The sequence below is a fragment of the Tigriopus californicus genome, chromosome 2 (assembly GCF_007210705.1).
Source record: "Tigriopus californicus strain San Diego chromosome 2, Tcal_SD_v2.1, whole genome shotgun sequence".
NCBI classification, from domain to species: domain Eukaryota; kingdom Metazoa; phylum Arthropoda; class Copepoda; order Harpacticoida; family Harpacticidae; genus Tigriopus; species Tigriopus californicus.
Genome location: NC_081441.1, coordinates 14,667,516 through 14,683,467, shown reverse-complemented (window position 1 = coordinate 14,683,467; position 15,952 = coordinate 14,667,516). Strand labels below are relative to the sequence as shown.

Genomic DNA, 15,952 nt, shown 5'->3' with positions numbered 1-15,952 from the left:
AGGCCTACGTATTCCCTACGAATATTAGAGGGAAGCAAATTAAACAATGAAGGAGCCCGAGAAAGAAGAGATGTGGACTTCATTGTTCGAACTAGCCTGGATTCTCGAGGGTTTGAAGGTGCTCTCAAAAAGCACATTAAGCCTCTGCGGTCACTTGAATTGACCCTAAATCCTGGGTTGGGACAAAGCTCAAGGATACTTTTGAAGACGTACAGTATCAGATACATTTCGTACCTTCTCTGAACACTGTACAGTCCCTACTTCTTTAGCCTCTCCCAATATGAGAGCTCTCTCAATCCTGTGATGTTCCTAGTAAAACATCTTTATATCCTACCACACATTTGAAAAGCCTTTCCCACCTTCAATTGGTTATGCTCATTGAACTTTCCATTATTTTGGAGGACTACACCTAGATATTTCATACATGAGACCTGCTCAATATCTTTACCTCCATTATCTATGAGTGGAGTATCTAAAGGAGTTGACCCAATTGTCATTGAGCGGAATTTCATTCCGTTCAGGGCCATATTACTCTCAGTTACCTAAGAGTAGATTCGATCTAAGTCCTTTGCAAGGCTACTGGAATCTTGGCCATTCCTAACAACTAACAATTTTGTATCATCTGCATAGGAAGAGATACTGACGTTACTACTACTAAGCCTCTGAAGCGGAGCAAAGAAGATGATGAAAAGGAGAGGATCCAAAATGGAGCCCTGGGGAGGACCTGACTTGACATCATGTATGTCACTAAGGGATCCCTCAACCATAACCAGTTGCTTCCTACCAGAAATAAAACTCCTTAACCAATTGAGAACCTTGCCTTGGATCCCAATCTCATGGAGCCTGTTAACTAAAAGTCCATGATCTACCTTGTCAAAGGACTTGGCAAAGTCGAGATAAACTACATCAACTGATTCATGGCTCTCTAGTCCCTCAACAACCTGCTCTATTTGTTCAATCAGTTGGGTAACCGTGCTAAAATGTGGTCGGAACCCATGCTGGCTAGGAGGAAGGACTTCATGGATATCAAGAAATTCAACAAGTTTGAACTTCATGATCTTATAGGGGCAAAACTTATAGGGGATGTCAAGTAAAGGAAATTCAAGGAAAAATGTGGTCCGGCACCCTGATCTTGGGCATTTTGGGGAGAGAGAACTAAGACAAACATCACAGTAAACTCGCACCATTCACCAATTGAATTTTCAACAATTGAGTGATTTTGAGCGAGTTGTGTTTCAAAACCCTACTAAATGAGCGTGTTTGTTGTGAATAAGTGAACGCACTATCAAATTGGCTCAATACCACACTGCTAATTGCCTAGACAAGCATGTAAAATGGAAAAAATGTCAAAATCCAATGCATGCACAGTGGGGTTTGGCTGGGCATGTTGTCTTTGATTTTACTCCATGGAATAACGTCAGTTGTCCATGAACGCGTTTACTTGACTAGCCCTATAGAGCGCGGTGCGAGCTAGCCACGCAGACTCGTTTTCGGAGCGAATGGCTGACAGCTGAAAGGCTATAAGGGTAGGGTATCTTATTTTTCAATCGGCTGGATTTGCATTGTCCATTGTTTACCGATTCAGCTGCATTAAAAACCCCAACAAACTCGATTTTTACTCCTCTAATTGTTACTTCTTCGATTTGACCGAAAAGGCCACTCTGGTTTGATCAAAGAAAAGTCAGGGTTACTTTTTGTGACTAACTAACGGGTTTCCGATATTCTGTTAGTGATGCCATATGTCACTGAAAATGTAAATTGTTGACGTAAGTCGCAACTTCCCATGATTATTTCCTTGATCCCATCAGAAATTGCCAGGGCTTTGAGTAACGCGTTACTTTTCTGAAAAAGTAATGGAAACGGAATGTTTTAGCCCCCCTGTTACCGTTACTTTCCTCTCTATTTGACGAGTTTATTAAATTTACCAAGGTTTCCTACCCGCCTTTATTTAAATTCCGTCTCAAATGCAATGAATTACTTGCCACTGATGGGATCTAATAGATGATGGCAGGAATCATTTGTTTCACTTCATACTTATTAAACATTAAAAACTCGCGTAAACGTTTTTTCGCAGTTTGGTTTCTTTTTTCTTCAATGTTAACGAGAAATGGTGACGCGTTTTTTTTTTTTNACATCTATGGACGATTCCTGTTTCAGAATTGAAATCAGGTCAAGTTCTTCTAATCTTGCCATAATCAACGGCCAATGTTCATCTTTGAACTTGAACTTAGCCAGACCGACCTTTTTGGCCGGTCTTACTCTAGAGCACACCGGCTTTTGAGTAATGGTCGACCCTATCTCGAGAACATGATGATCTGACAGATTAGTAGGTGTCACATGGACATACTGGATCAGATCAGGGTCATTGGAAAAGACGCTATTCTCTCTAGTGGCTACACAAACATGCTGGGAGAAATTGCGCAAGATCGCGAATTCTTCCAGCTTTTCGAACGACTGAGATGTCGATTTCGAAATGGGAATGTACCCATCTGGACTAACCTCCCACTCTACAACGCTAGCCGGACTTTTTCCAAAAAGGAACGATAACGAGCTAATTATTTTATCAACGGTTCAAGCCCTGTTTATTGCACTCATGCATTACTACCGTATCATAATCCAACAGAAAAGCATACTCTGGTTTTAGGAACATTCTAGAAATAAAGAATCCTATATAGGGGCTGCGAGGTAAGAGTTGAACAAACTTTAGCGGCAAAACAAGGAAACATAGCGTTAGTAAGGAGTAATCATGACTGTTTCTGATTAATTCAAAACTCTCGAAATCATGTGAAGACAGATACAAACAAAAATTCTTGCTTTTCTAATGAATGATCTGAGGTTATGTGAGATAGTGAAATAAGAGTGATGAGGAGACTTTTTTAATTTTAATTTCAAATATCTTGTCATTTCGGGACAATTTTAAACTTTCAGGTGTTTTTTGACCAAAATTTCCCACAAAATTACAGCTTTGGTTTCAAATAATCTTAAATGGAACAATTTTCTGTTAAATTTATGCACCAAGGNGGCAAATCAAGACCTCTCGTCCCCGAGTCCATGCGGAAACAGGTCTTTGATCATGTGCATGGCTTTGCTCATCCAGGTGTCAAGGCCTCGGTGAAACTAGTCCAGGACTCATTTTCCTGGCCAAATCTTGCTTCCAATGTCTCCGATTGGGTTAAGAAGTGCATTGATTGCCAGGCTTCTAAAATTCAAACTTACAACCGTCCCTCGTTGACTCCATTTCCCACATCTGAAGCTCGGTTTATGGACATTCATGTTGATCTTGTCGGCCCGTTGCCACCCTCAGATGGCATGATATATATTTTGACAATGATCGATAGATTCACCCGGTGGCCTGAAGCCACGCCTATACCAGACGCCACTGCTGCAACTTGTGCTAAAGCCTTCTTTTCTACTTGGATTGCTCGCTTTGGGTGTCCTGCTACTATTGTAAGCGACCGTGGTCGACAGTTTGTCGGCACCTTGTGGCACTCCTTGGGTACATTTCTTGGCACAACTACGAAATCCACCACAGCCTATCACCCGTGCTCGAATGGGATTGTTGAACGCTTTCACCGTCACATGAAATCCGCCCTGAAAGCTCGTTTGAACGGTGACATTAAGTGGAGCCAACACCTCCCCTCCATTTTACTTGGAATACGCTCGGCTGTGAAAGAAGATATTGGCTATAGTGCTTCCGATATGGTTTATGGGGCTCCCATTCGTCTCCCTGGAGCCTTCTTCTCCTCCAAGTGTAACGATGCCCAACCCGGTACATTTGTGTCTGAATTACGCCAAGCCATTTCCAGTAGATCTTTTGTCCCTTCATCATGGCACTCTCAAACTTCGTCGAAACCTGATCGCCTCATGAAGGGTATGGATTCATGTACATATGTGTGGGAAGTGGTTTCTTCTGTCAAAAAACCTCTTGATCGGCCCTACCGTGGACCCTTCCGAGTCTTACAACGGAAAAAGAAATTTTTCATTGTAGATCGCTCAGGAAAAGTCGATTCCGTTTCCATTGAAAGGCTGAAGCCCGCTTTTGGCATTTCTGATACAATCGGTGAAACTACTACGCCAATCACAACACGTTCTGGTCGTGCGATCAACAAACCTAAGTTTTTCCAAGCATAATTTTGTCAATTCCGCTTTTAACGGTTCCTACTTCCTCATATTGCTTCTTTTATCTTATTTTTTTCCCGTGTTTTATCTTGAACGGGGGGTAATGTGGTAACCCTGGTCATCTACGTGAATAAACGTCAGTCTATAGTAGAACCCAGAGCGAGACACTTCAGAGGTTTGGAGAAGAGCTTGATGTCGTTGACAAGGGTGTCCAGAACAAGAATCAGGATGGACCTTGCTGCTTTGGGAAAAGTGCTCCAAGAACTCCAAGATATGGTGAAGGAATGCTTGACAACTATTTTTGGTGAGGACGAACAGGAAAGAATAGAGATGTACCTACTGGAACAAGAACAGCGGGTAAGAAATGTGACGGCAGATGTACATGACCACTTGGAAAGCCGCAAAGACGAAGAAACGACTGTCTTTGGTTCCATGGAAGACGATCTCGGTGAAATGCAGGGGCGTTATGCTCGAGATCCTCCCCTTCCAAGTGAGAGAACGTCGCAAAATCGTGATGAAGTTCAAGAAGAGATTCACGGGAGAGAACAAGCTATAAATGTACATCAGGCTATAAGAGGTCGAGTTCAATCCGGGGAACTTCAGGAGCGAGGTCTTAGACCCTGATACAAGCCCACCATGTGATGAATCGAGAACGATCAATTGGATGGCCAACCCGAGTCAGTACTACGAACATGGCACTAACAGAGGAGCAAGAACCACCATCGACATCAAGATGCCAAAGTTTAACGGCAAAATCCTCGAATTTAGTGAATGGGCTAATATGTTTCAAGCATTAATCCACAACTCCGACAAATCAGCTCCCGAGAAAATGGGTATACTCAAAGCCTCTTTAGGAGATGATTGCCGACGCCTTATCTGTACGGCACGTTGGTACGGCAATTCCCAAGAGCATTATCACGCAGCACTAAAAATCCTGCATCATGTATATGGCGACGAGAGCTTGATTGTTGAGGCACACGTTAACGAGTTGGAACGGTTGCCTAAAGTTAGACCCCGCAATCCGACAAGCTTGGCCAATTTTGCTTATGAGGTTCAAGGTCACCTTTTGATAATTAAGGAAAGAGTCGCTTCTGGGGATACTCTTTGGGGGACAACTCGTGAGAAATTTAGAAAGAAAACTGGACCAAGAGACATTCAATACGTGGGACTATCTCTCAAGAGACTTTCCCAAACAAAAGAAATTAGACCTTCTGTGCCATTGGCTCATTGATCTTACAAATCGTGATCGCAGGTGTTTTGCTCTGGATGAACAACATGGTACCAGTTTGAACCGACGTCAAGTAAATTCAAATTCCACGTTTCAAACGCCCGGTTGTTTGAGTTGCAAAGGAGGTCATAAGCTACCGGAATGCCCCAAGTTCAAGAGAATGACCTATCATGAAAGGCGAAAGCTTGTTCATGATAATTGGCTTTGCTTTTTGTGTCTTAATCGAGGCCACGCAATACGAGATTGTGTCCAACAAACGCAGTGTTCGTTGGGATGTGGACGCTCCCATAATTTCCTATTACATGACTCAGGTCGATCTCCAAACGATTCAAGATCGTCAAGAGCATCTCAACCACCAGGAGACGTCAATGCGATGGCCAACGTCGCTAAGATCCAACCCAACATCGTACTGGGAATAATCGCATTCAAATGTTTTGGACCTAGAGGAGAGAAGGTGGTAAATGCATTGGTGGATGAAGGGTCCGATACTTCATTTGCCTCTGAAATGTTATTGAAAAAATTGGGATTCCCCCTTGACCAAAGGGAGATTTGGAATGTCCATGGCACTACAACGTCTAGTCGTGTTCGGTCGTCCAAGAAAAGTATTCATATTGGTCCTGTCTCAACTCAAGAAAAGTTTGAATTGACAGTACGATCTCTTTCCAAAGTGTGTAAAAATCTTTATGGAGGACAATGGCTTCAAACGAAATGGGAGCATCTAAAAGACCTCGATCTTTCTAGCAGTGATGAGCCAGTTGAGCTATTACTCGGACTGGATGCATGTTCTGTGCTGGAACCATTGGAATGTAGATGGGGAAACCCCGAAGATCCCTACGCATTCAAAACCAAGCTTGGATGGGTTTGCCGAGGTAGCATTCGTCCAACAGACGCTGAATCCAACCATTCATGGAGCAACTTCACCGTATGTCCAGATAAGAGTTTGGAAGTTCAATTGGGAGACTATTTTGCGTCTGAGGCCTATGGGGCCGAAAAGAAGGACGAAACATGGAAATACTCCTTACAAGACCAATATGCCTTGAAAACCATCAATGACAGTCTCAGAAAATTGAACAATGCCCCAGGATATGAAGTGTCCTTACCCTGGATGCCCAGGTCAGGAAAACCTGAGAACAACTTCAATATGGCAAAGAAAAGATTGATTGGGCTAGAAGCGAAGTTCACTCGTGGCCTTGCCTTACAAAACGACATGATGGACGTACTTGTGCGATTTCGAGAGTTTCCAATTGCCGTGAGTTCCGACATCGAAGCAATGTTTAGCCGGTTGAAGCTCAAGGAGTAAGACGCTCGGTACCACAGATTTCTATGGAGACTAACGCCAAACGACCCAATTGATGTGTATCAAATGGTCAGTGTTGTATTTGGAGATACATCTTCTCCATTTTTGGCCATTAGAACGCTTCACAGGACTGCAGAAGATTCAATTTGTTCAGAGGAAGCTAAGACAAGAATTTATAAACAATTTTATGTCGATTACTATATCTCGATAGTTATGAAAATCCGAGCCAAGCTATTCACACTTGCAGGGAAATCTACGGAGGGCTTGAAGGTGGTAATTTCAACCTATGAGACTGGAAATTGAACAATGCTGACTTTGTGAAATCTTTGGATGGTTCAACCGACGGGATAGTTCAACTTGATGGAAAAAAGGACGCAAGGGTCCTTGGACTAGGATGGTGCTTGAAGTCTGACAGCATTACCTTTCAAGTCCAGAAGCAAGCTCTAGTGCCAAATCGGAGAGGCCTCCTGAGTCGGTTGTGTGGACTGTATGATCCACTAGGTCTCTGTGCACCAATTACAGTGTCAAGAAAAATTCGAATGAAAGAATTGGTAGTGAGAGGAACAGAATGGGATGATGTGCTGTCCCAAGACGAACAAGGCTGGTGGGAGGCATGGGATGGCCTTCTTGAAGTGATGAATGCTCTTACCATCCCTCGTTGTTTGTCACCTTTAAACAAACCGACCAGCTTGCAACTTCACGTATTTTGTGATCCATCAGAAATGGCGTTCGCTACTGTAGCATACCTCCGAACAGAAAATGCGGAACGTCAAGTCGTCGTCCGTTTGGTGTATTCAAAGAACAGAGTTTCACCCAAAAAGCCGCTAACAATTCCAAAACTCGAGCTTCAGGCAGCAATCCTTGGAGCAAGATTGGCGGACCATCTCAAATCTGTGCTACGTCTTGATATCCGACAGAGATTTTTCTGGACGGACAACAAAGTTGTGAGAGCCTGGATCCAGAGCCTGGCCCGTGGGTTCAAACCATTCGTCGCCCATCAAATAGGCGAAATACAGAACCTCACCCGAGCGAAGGAATGGCGTCACGTTCCCGGGAAATGGAACCCTGCGGATTGTGCCACAAGATCGTCGGTATTATCCGATCCACCCTGTCAATGGATACAGGGGCCAGAATTTCTATTGAAACCCGAACAATAGTGGCCAGAAGACTTGACGGACTTGTCGTCAACAAATGAGGAAAAACGGCCAAAGTTCGAGTCTGGGTCCGTGAATTTTGTGTTCACTGTCGCAAAGCTTAGATGATTTGTTGGGACCAAACGGACAATGCAAAAATATTGTGTAGGCAATCCAATGTGCCCAAGCGGAGTCGTTTGAGACAGACTTTGAGGCCCTGGCACAGTGTTCAGCGGTGCCTCGTAGTTCTCGCCTCAAGGACCTTAACCCATTCATTGACGACAAGGGGTTGATTCGAGCAGGTGGACGACTCAGCTGAGCGCAGATTGATTATGACCAGAAGCACCCGATCATTTTATGCCCCAAACACCCAATCACCCAACTAATCTTAAGAAAGCACCATGAGACGAATTTTCATCCTGGAGTAAATCAGGGCCTTGCGTTACTCCGACTGAAATATTGGGTGTTGAGAAGACGAGAAGCAGTCAAAAAAGTACGTGCGAGTTGTCAATTTTGCAAAACCTCAAATGCAAATCCTGCCAACCAACAAATGGCCGACATCCCGGAAGACCAAATGGCCATTGGTAAGCCGCCCTTTTATCACTCGTCAGTCGACTTTTTTGGACCAATGGAAATATTGGTCTCAAGAAACAAATTGGAGAAACGTTGGGGATGTCCCTTTGCCTGTATGACGACGAGAGCCATTCATATCGAATCAGCACCTTCCCTCTCTACCCAAGATTTCTTCAATTGCCTCAGAAACTTCACAAATTTCAGAGACCAACCAACACTGATGTACTGTGATAATGGGACAAATTTTGAAAAGATGGACCCCTTGAGTATCTACCTACTCTTCTGTCAAGAAATAAGTGGACAATTAAAATGGAAAACCTCAAAGTGGGGGATTCTGTTATAATCGTGGGCACCTCAGAGCCTTGCGGGAAATGGAAATCGGGAACCATTAAGGAAGTGCATCCCGGACAAGACAACCTCGTCCGAGTGGTCACAGTCCAAACCTCCGAAGGCTTGGTCAGGAGACCCATCACCAAAATTTGTCCAATCTAACCAATATATACGTCCAAAAAAAACTCAAGAAATCAAGATCGGGAATAGGGGGGGGGGAGTATGTTAAGACGAAACTTCGAGGAGTGTAAGAATTCCCGATCTCGCTCCCCAAGGAATAGCTTGTTATTCATTATGTAGAAAAAATAATGTTCATGTTTTTTGTACGAATCAAGAAATAAAGAAGTAACTAAAACTCAAACGATACAGTCCACTAAGCTAGAGGGATTAAACTCCCCAACACGTAGTGTTGGGTTTGCATAGCTTTAGCGTTGATGAAAACAGATTACGGGCAAGAGGGGCAATGGGCGTGCCTCCGGCTTCGTTATTCAACTGTCCAGGGGTACGAGTTGCTATTTATTGATGTTTGTTTACCACCGCAGAGTCAGAACTTAAATGTCAAAGAGCTGGGTTGGAACGAATTTGGCTTGAAATCTTGTGAGATGGCCTTCATGTCGTCCTCCTGACGGACATGAATTTGGTTGTTTGCCTCATTACGAACCAGAAAGGTGGCTAGCCCTTCTCTGTCGAGGACCTGGTGGGGAAACGACTTGAACTTGGGTGAGAACTTTGAGGTCCAACATTGATGTCGTAGGACAACTGATTGCCCACTAAGAACGGAAGAGATGGTCTCGTTTTGGACTTCTTGTCGAAGTTTTTGTAGTCCTCTGACGGTGGTTATAATCGCTTGCTCTTATAACTTCTTTTTCGTAGCTGGGAAAGCCACGAAAAAGCTGGGATCATCAGAAGATCCGGTCTGTAATTTGAAAACATAAGTGAGATGGGGTCACTTTTTCTCACAAAGTGTGGGGTACTCTTATATGCTATCAGGGAATCAAGTAAGGCCCCCTTCATTGATTCCTAGATCCGTCGCAAAACTGAAACGTCTTTTCAAGAACTTTCATGAAAGTTTCGGCTGGGATTGCCCTAGGGTGGTGTGGAGCGGCATAGGAATGTGTGATATCATAAAGTTCGTTGAATCTCTTAAACTCTATCGATCAAAAGGTAGACCCATTTTCTGATCTTTATTTGACATGAAAATCGTAATTGGTACAGATTTCGGTGAGGGCCGCTACTGTCGCCGATATTGTGGTGTTGTGGATCAAGAGAGCCGCCGGAAATCTTGATGGGTCGCCCCGCGACCGCCTTTTCATTGAAGAACCCAGATGGGATCCACCATCAGCCAATTGAATTGCCTCTGACCTTAGTTTAGTGGAAGCTATGATTTTAGACCCCCAGAGCACATTTCTACCCTCTAAAATGGTGGTGAGCACGGTAAATATCTTCTTGAAAGGGTGCAGGAGCTTGTCATTTTGAGCGATTTCTCCTTTGGCTGGTTTCCGGTTGAAGCGAGGAAGGTTGATGGTAATGACCCCAAGGGACACACATGTCTCGCACGACAACAAAGGTACCCATGGGCGGGACAGGGTGTCTTTGGCCACATACCATTTTGATGATAGGGTAACGTTGTTCCCATTGACATCGGTCGTTCCCATACCCAATGGAAGTGTCGGATCCAACGAAGCGCCATAAGGCTTAATTTGAACCTTGGGTTGGGGAGAGCCTCTTTGGGATCACGTTTATCTGAGCACCTGAATCGGCCACCCGACACATTGGGACTCCATTGATGGTAAAATGGACTTGGAGAGAAGTCGATGTTTTGAGATGGTCTTTCGCCACAAACAATAAAAGACAGTGCGCATCCTCGTCTGATGTGGATCCTCTATCATCTGTGTCTTCCACATCCTCTGTAACTGGCGCTCCGTATTGTGTGTTGACTGAACTAATATGCTTGGAGGTTTTTGGTCTTAGTCTTCCTTGTGTAATGTGAGATCGGCCATGTTTTCCTAAGTACTACCAATGACACTCAAGTAAAAGACGCGTCATCTCCTTTTGCCTGGATCTCGCTGATTGTGGAGAGCCGTCACGAGACAACAGCTGATTATGGGCCATGAAAAACCTCAAAACAAAAGCGTAGTTTTGAACACTAGCTCTTGACTCACTGTAGTGACTGTACGCATGGCAATCATTTTGTTGATCACCTTGATTATTTTGTGAGTGAATTTGACTTTCATTTCCTAGTGGACTTCACGTGGTAAGAGAGGGGTGGGGCGTGCCCTGCCATAGAATGTACAAATGGGATCGAACTATCAGTCACATAGTTCATTTTACCAACAACCCACCCACCCTGAACGGCCAATGCCAACCAATATTCCACTCGGCAAAAGGTCCTTCTCTAAGTTCTTTAGCAGATCTGAGGCACAACTTCATTCATTGTGAACCCCTGGACATGTCTGAACTCGGAAGATCAAAATCCCATCCATTGCCATATCAAGGAAAATGCAAGATTGTGTTGTTGACCCAAGTGAAGATAAAAATTCATGCTTCAAAGCACCTTTCTTCCTCAATTCTACCAGGAATTGGAAACAATCCTCTTTGTCATATGGTGAACTTGGCAAAAGTTGCCTAGTCAATGGAGGCAAGAATGATTCTGAGAAGATGTGATAACAGCAACTGTTATAACATGTGGAATGGATGTGAAATCCGTACATTAGGAATAAAATTAATCTCATTGTTTCGGGTTGATGAAGGCTTAACACAATCACTTCGTTTATTGTATTGCTTATTGATACTGTTACTCAAAAACACGTATTTGGCCAATATTCGTCAGCTTATTTTGTGCTCAAGTTTCTTATATAGTAATCGTTCTTATCACAATAATCGTGTTGCGGATATGAAGGGACGTTATTTGATTGACCTTGCCCAGTCTCAGGTATTTTCGAATACTTTTATTACTCCATCCCTCGCTGGTATTTGTAAAATTAAAACAGGGGAAGATCAATTTGCTCGCATTATTGATAGGTTCCTCAACTAAACTATTTCGCGTTTTCACGGGCTTTCAGCGACATGAGATGGGTGCAACGCTAATCTCCACCCCCGCCAATTATCTCCAGAAAAACTTACAGCTATAAAAATCAAGTTTGAAAAGTGAAGAATTTAGGCATTATATGTATCTCCAAGTCTCCATGGTCGTTGCTTGTTCATGTGATTATAAAAGCAGACGGATCTTGGTGACCATGCGGCAATTTCCAGCCCCTCAATGTGTCAACCAATGATGCCCAGTGAGTAATGATCTCCATTGGGGATTTTAACGTCAATCCTTTGGGGACGGGCTTATTTCTAACATTGCTTGGCAAGAAGCTATGATCAAATTCCAGTGGCCGAGGCGGACATGCCAATGACCGTGGTAATCACATTTTCAAGCTCTCCAAGGAGCCGGGGTGGTCTTTCAGCCGAAAAAATGCTTATTGGACGGGTCAGAGTTGATTGTTCTTGGGCATAACGTCTCGGCTAGACAAATCCTTACTCACGTCCTTACTCACGTCCTTACTCGACCTCACCCAACAAAAACGTCCAGCAACGCGTTTGAGTTTAAAGCAACTTCAATTTGGAACTCTATGCCAGAAGAGGCAAGGAGAGAAGCAGAACCAAACTTGTTGAAGAAAAAATGAAATGCATTGTAAAAACTCTGCCAAACTAATTCTAACGACAAATTTTGCAATTAAAAGTGTACTAACACTTAAGAAATATACATACATACATACATACATACATACATACATACATACATACATACATACATACATACATACATACATACATACATACATACATACACACATACATACATACATACATACATACATACATACATACATACATACATACATACATACATACATACATACATACAATGTTGGCCACTGCGGACAAATGGGTGCAGTGAGGGATTGTTCATATGATTTTAGTCGCTTTTAAACAGTTTTTAACCACCATTCAATGAAAAATACAAGTACAAATGAGATTATTTTTTTTGGTGCGGACTTCCTTACCGCTACCGGGATTGGAATCCCAGCAGTTGAAGACGAGAAGATTATTTATTATACTTGACTTTTATTTATATATATTATTTGATCGACCAACGAATTGGAGTTGGCTGATCTGGCTAATCCTTGAATATAAGGTTGATCCGGAATTTTAGTCAAAAACTTGTCCAAGTCTGACTTAAATCTTGCTACTGGATCAACCCCTACATAAGCCCTACGAATATTTAATGAATTTTTGAATTTAATGAAGGCATCTTTCGTTATTTTGAGTTCAAGGTTTGTCTGAATTGGTACAAAACATATCGATAACTTGGTTTGTTCGAAGGAGAAAAACTGCTTCTTGAGGTTTCTTTCGGGTTCATCGTTTCACCGTCGTCTTGCCTTTGTCGCGAGACTTAAGATGACGCATCTTTCTTTTCATAATCTTTAGCTACCACTAGATAGTTGAGAGCTCTTGCAGACAACCGCTCGGTGGCCCATCTTTTGAAGTTAGATTAGATACTTGTCTTCGCAGGGCAGACTTCCCGAGAGTGCCATAGTTTTGAACCACATCTGAAGCACTTTTTGTTGTTTAGTCGCCAGCCTTTGTCGTAGAATGTCTTGGTATGACTGAGCCGGCTGGGAAACAGATGAACAGAGGCACATTATGCATTCATTTAGATGGTGCTAATTTGCTGTTTGAGGGTGGTCTTGGTAACGGTCTGGTTGTATCGCTGTTGAAAAGAGATTTTATTAAAAAAAGGTTATTTTTTCTGTGCTTTTACATCAATACAGATATAGAATACAGATGTATCACTAAATCTCAAATTTGTTGTTGTAAGTTAAACATAAGCCGTTATTTCGACTTCTTAAACTAAGCCCTTTTAGCTAACAAAAAAGCTCTGCAAACATCTAGCTGAAAGAAGATTTGGATAAATGTAATGTTAAAACAAATAACATAACTATAGAAATTAGTATCAAAGTTTATCAATAAGTTCAGATAAGGGTTGTCACAAAAACTGTAGAACTGTAGGCAGGGCTCAATTTTCCCGGCCGAAAAAGTACATCAAAATTTCTACTTGGATCATTCAACTTGTTTCAAAATGCAACAATCACGCCAAGATGCAATATTGATGTTCTTTAGTGCAAACTTTTGCGGTCAAATGTGCAGTTTTGGGATTATTTGAAACCAAAACCGTTAATTTTGGGGAATTTGGAAAAAGCACGTGAACATTTAAGTGTCGCAAAACGGCAAAAAACACATGAATATTTAAAAAATTTCTAAAAGGGCAAAATATTTAACAATTTCGTTACATGATTTTGAAGTCCCAACTTGACATTGAGGTGATTTTTTGCGGGCTTGCTTATCGCTACCGGGAATGGAATTAATTTTACTTGATACTTTTTTCACATAACACTTGATACACCAACAAATTAGAAATTAATGATTTTTTTTCTTTTAGCTTTTTGAGATCGCAATCCCAGGCATTTGAACCATTTTTATACATCCTATCTATTTCTTCCACAACAAGAAATGGCAATTGCGATAGACATCATTTTTTCTGCAGTTTTTCTCCATGCTTTTAATTACAAGTTTGCAATGTATTTTTGCTAATTTTGTTTAACGTGTACTTTTCTCCGACTCAACATCTCATTTTTTCTGATGTTTCTTTTTCAGGGTAGCGGAGACGATACGGCCACAAATTGCATTCGTTTATTTTGCATTTCAAGTGGAGCTTGGCAAGAAAGTAATTGTGCCAATTGGGGTACTACCATTTCAAAATCTTGCCCATCGAATCAAAAGATTTGTGGAATACGAGTCAGAGTTGAGGATAGACAATATTCAGGGGATGACACCGCGTTAAATGACGTAGAACTGACTTGTTGCCATGGATACGATTAAAAGCCTGAATGATGGATGGACCTCGTGGGATAAAAGGTTGTCCAGAAGAGACAATAAAAGTACCAAAGATATGAATTTGTCACATGATCAAGAGGTGACTGTTGACTATATTGTTTAATGCAGTGAGAGGGGGAAATATATATGATAAAAGACGAACTCTCCTTTTTATCATCTTCATTGCTCCACTTCAGAAGCTCTGTAGTAAAGCCAGTATCTATTTTTACGCTGATGATTCAAAATTAGTGTCGGGTAGGAATGGTCAAAATTCCGTTAGTCTGGTAGAAGTCTTCAATCAAATCATAGACCCCTGAAAATTATGGACGTATTTCGAGGACCAAGACTTGTCATCAGGGCTGCACCATTAGTCTTGTCATGTTGCACGTTCGCCTTGTTCATTCCTTTCTTGAAGCAAGGAAACGAAATTTTAAACATATGCCTTGCAGCTCTGACATCTTGACTAGGAAATCGGACCAAAGTTTCAACAGACAGCCTAAAGGTAATGAATGAACCTTGAGAAGAAACAGTTGCAGGATTAAGTTCTAAAACATAGCCACGAGATGGCAGTACCCGGAAGGTCAACGGCTAAATTCAGACAGGAATCATTAAGTAGCTTTTGGGACCACAGAATCTTGGGTTTTATTATAATGCGATTGCAAAACTAGTTTCTGTTTGTATTATGGGGCTTGCACTACATTTTCCACTCGTTATGAGACGACTGCATAAGTTCTAGGAAACAAGTAATGAACTTTTAGTATGCTTATAAGGTTGAGTGATTCCACAGTTTTCCTATAAATCCGTCAAGTGCGTCCTGCGCCAAGAACGTATGAATGAGGGATCAAAATGGTTAGAGATTCAGGTAGAACAAATTATGGAAGCCCCAAAGGTGGCAAGAAAGAAGCCAAAATTGCAAATTTATTGGCAATTGAATCCAAATCCAAATAAAAAGTACCAAAAAATTAGCAAGGTGCAGATTTCTTTACAACTCTTTCCCTAAGGTATAGAGGCCATATGAATGGACATAATTTTTGCTCTCTTCTTTATGCTCTTGAGCAAAATGGACCTGGAAGCATAGTTTTGCAGATCTGAAGCTCATAGAATAACTTGAATGTAACATATTTGATAAATTTGAACAACTTACCGTGGATTCCATCCCCTGTTTCGGTGGACAATCCGAAAACTTAAAAAAAAGTAAGCAATTTAAATGGTCTTTACTTTTTGCCTCAATCAATGCAGTTATCTCAAAATGAGTGGAAAATGTAGTTCGAGTCCCATAGCACAAGAAGAAACTAGTTTTGCAATCAAATTTTAATAAAACTGAAGATTATGTGGTCCCACAAGGACGTA

General features: G+C 42.0%; 1 protein-coding gene across 1 annotated transcript in view; it reads left to right on the top strand.

The window, feature by feature from the left end:
- Window positions 1–14,751, top strand: part of LOC131893590 (vitelline membrane outer layer protein 1-like) — a 32,057-nt gene extending 17,306 nt beyond the window's left edge. Inside the window, exon 3 of the mRNA XM_059243676.1 lies at window positions 14,384–14,751. Within this exon, the coding sequence (XP_059099659.1) occupies window positions 14,384–14,608 (225 nt within the window). The 3' untranslated portion in view covers window positions 14,609–14,751. The remainder of the gene's footprint in view (window positions 1–14,383) is intronic.
- Window positions 14,752–15,952: the final 1,201 nt, after the last annotated feature.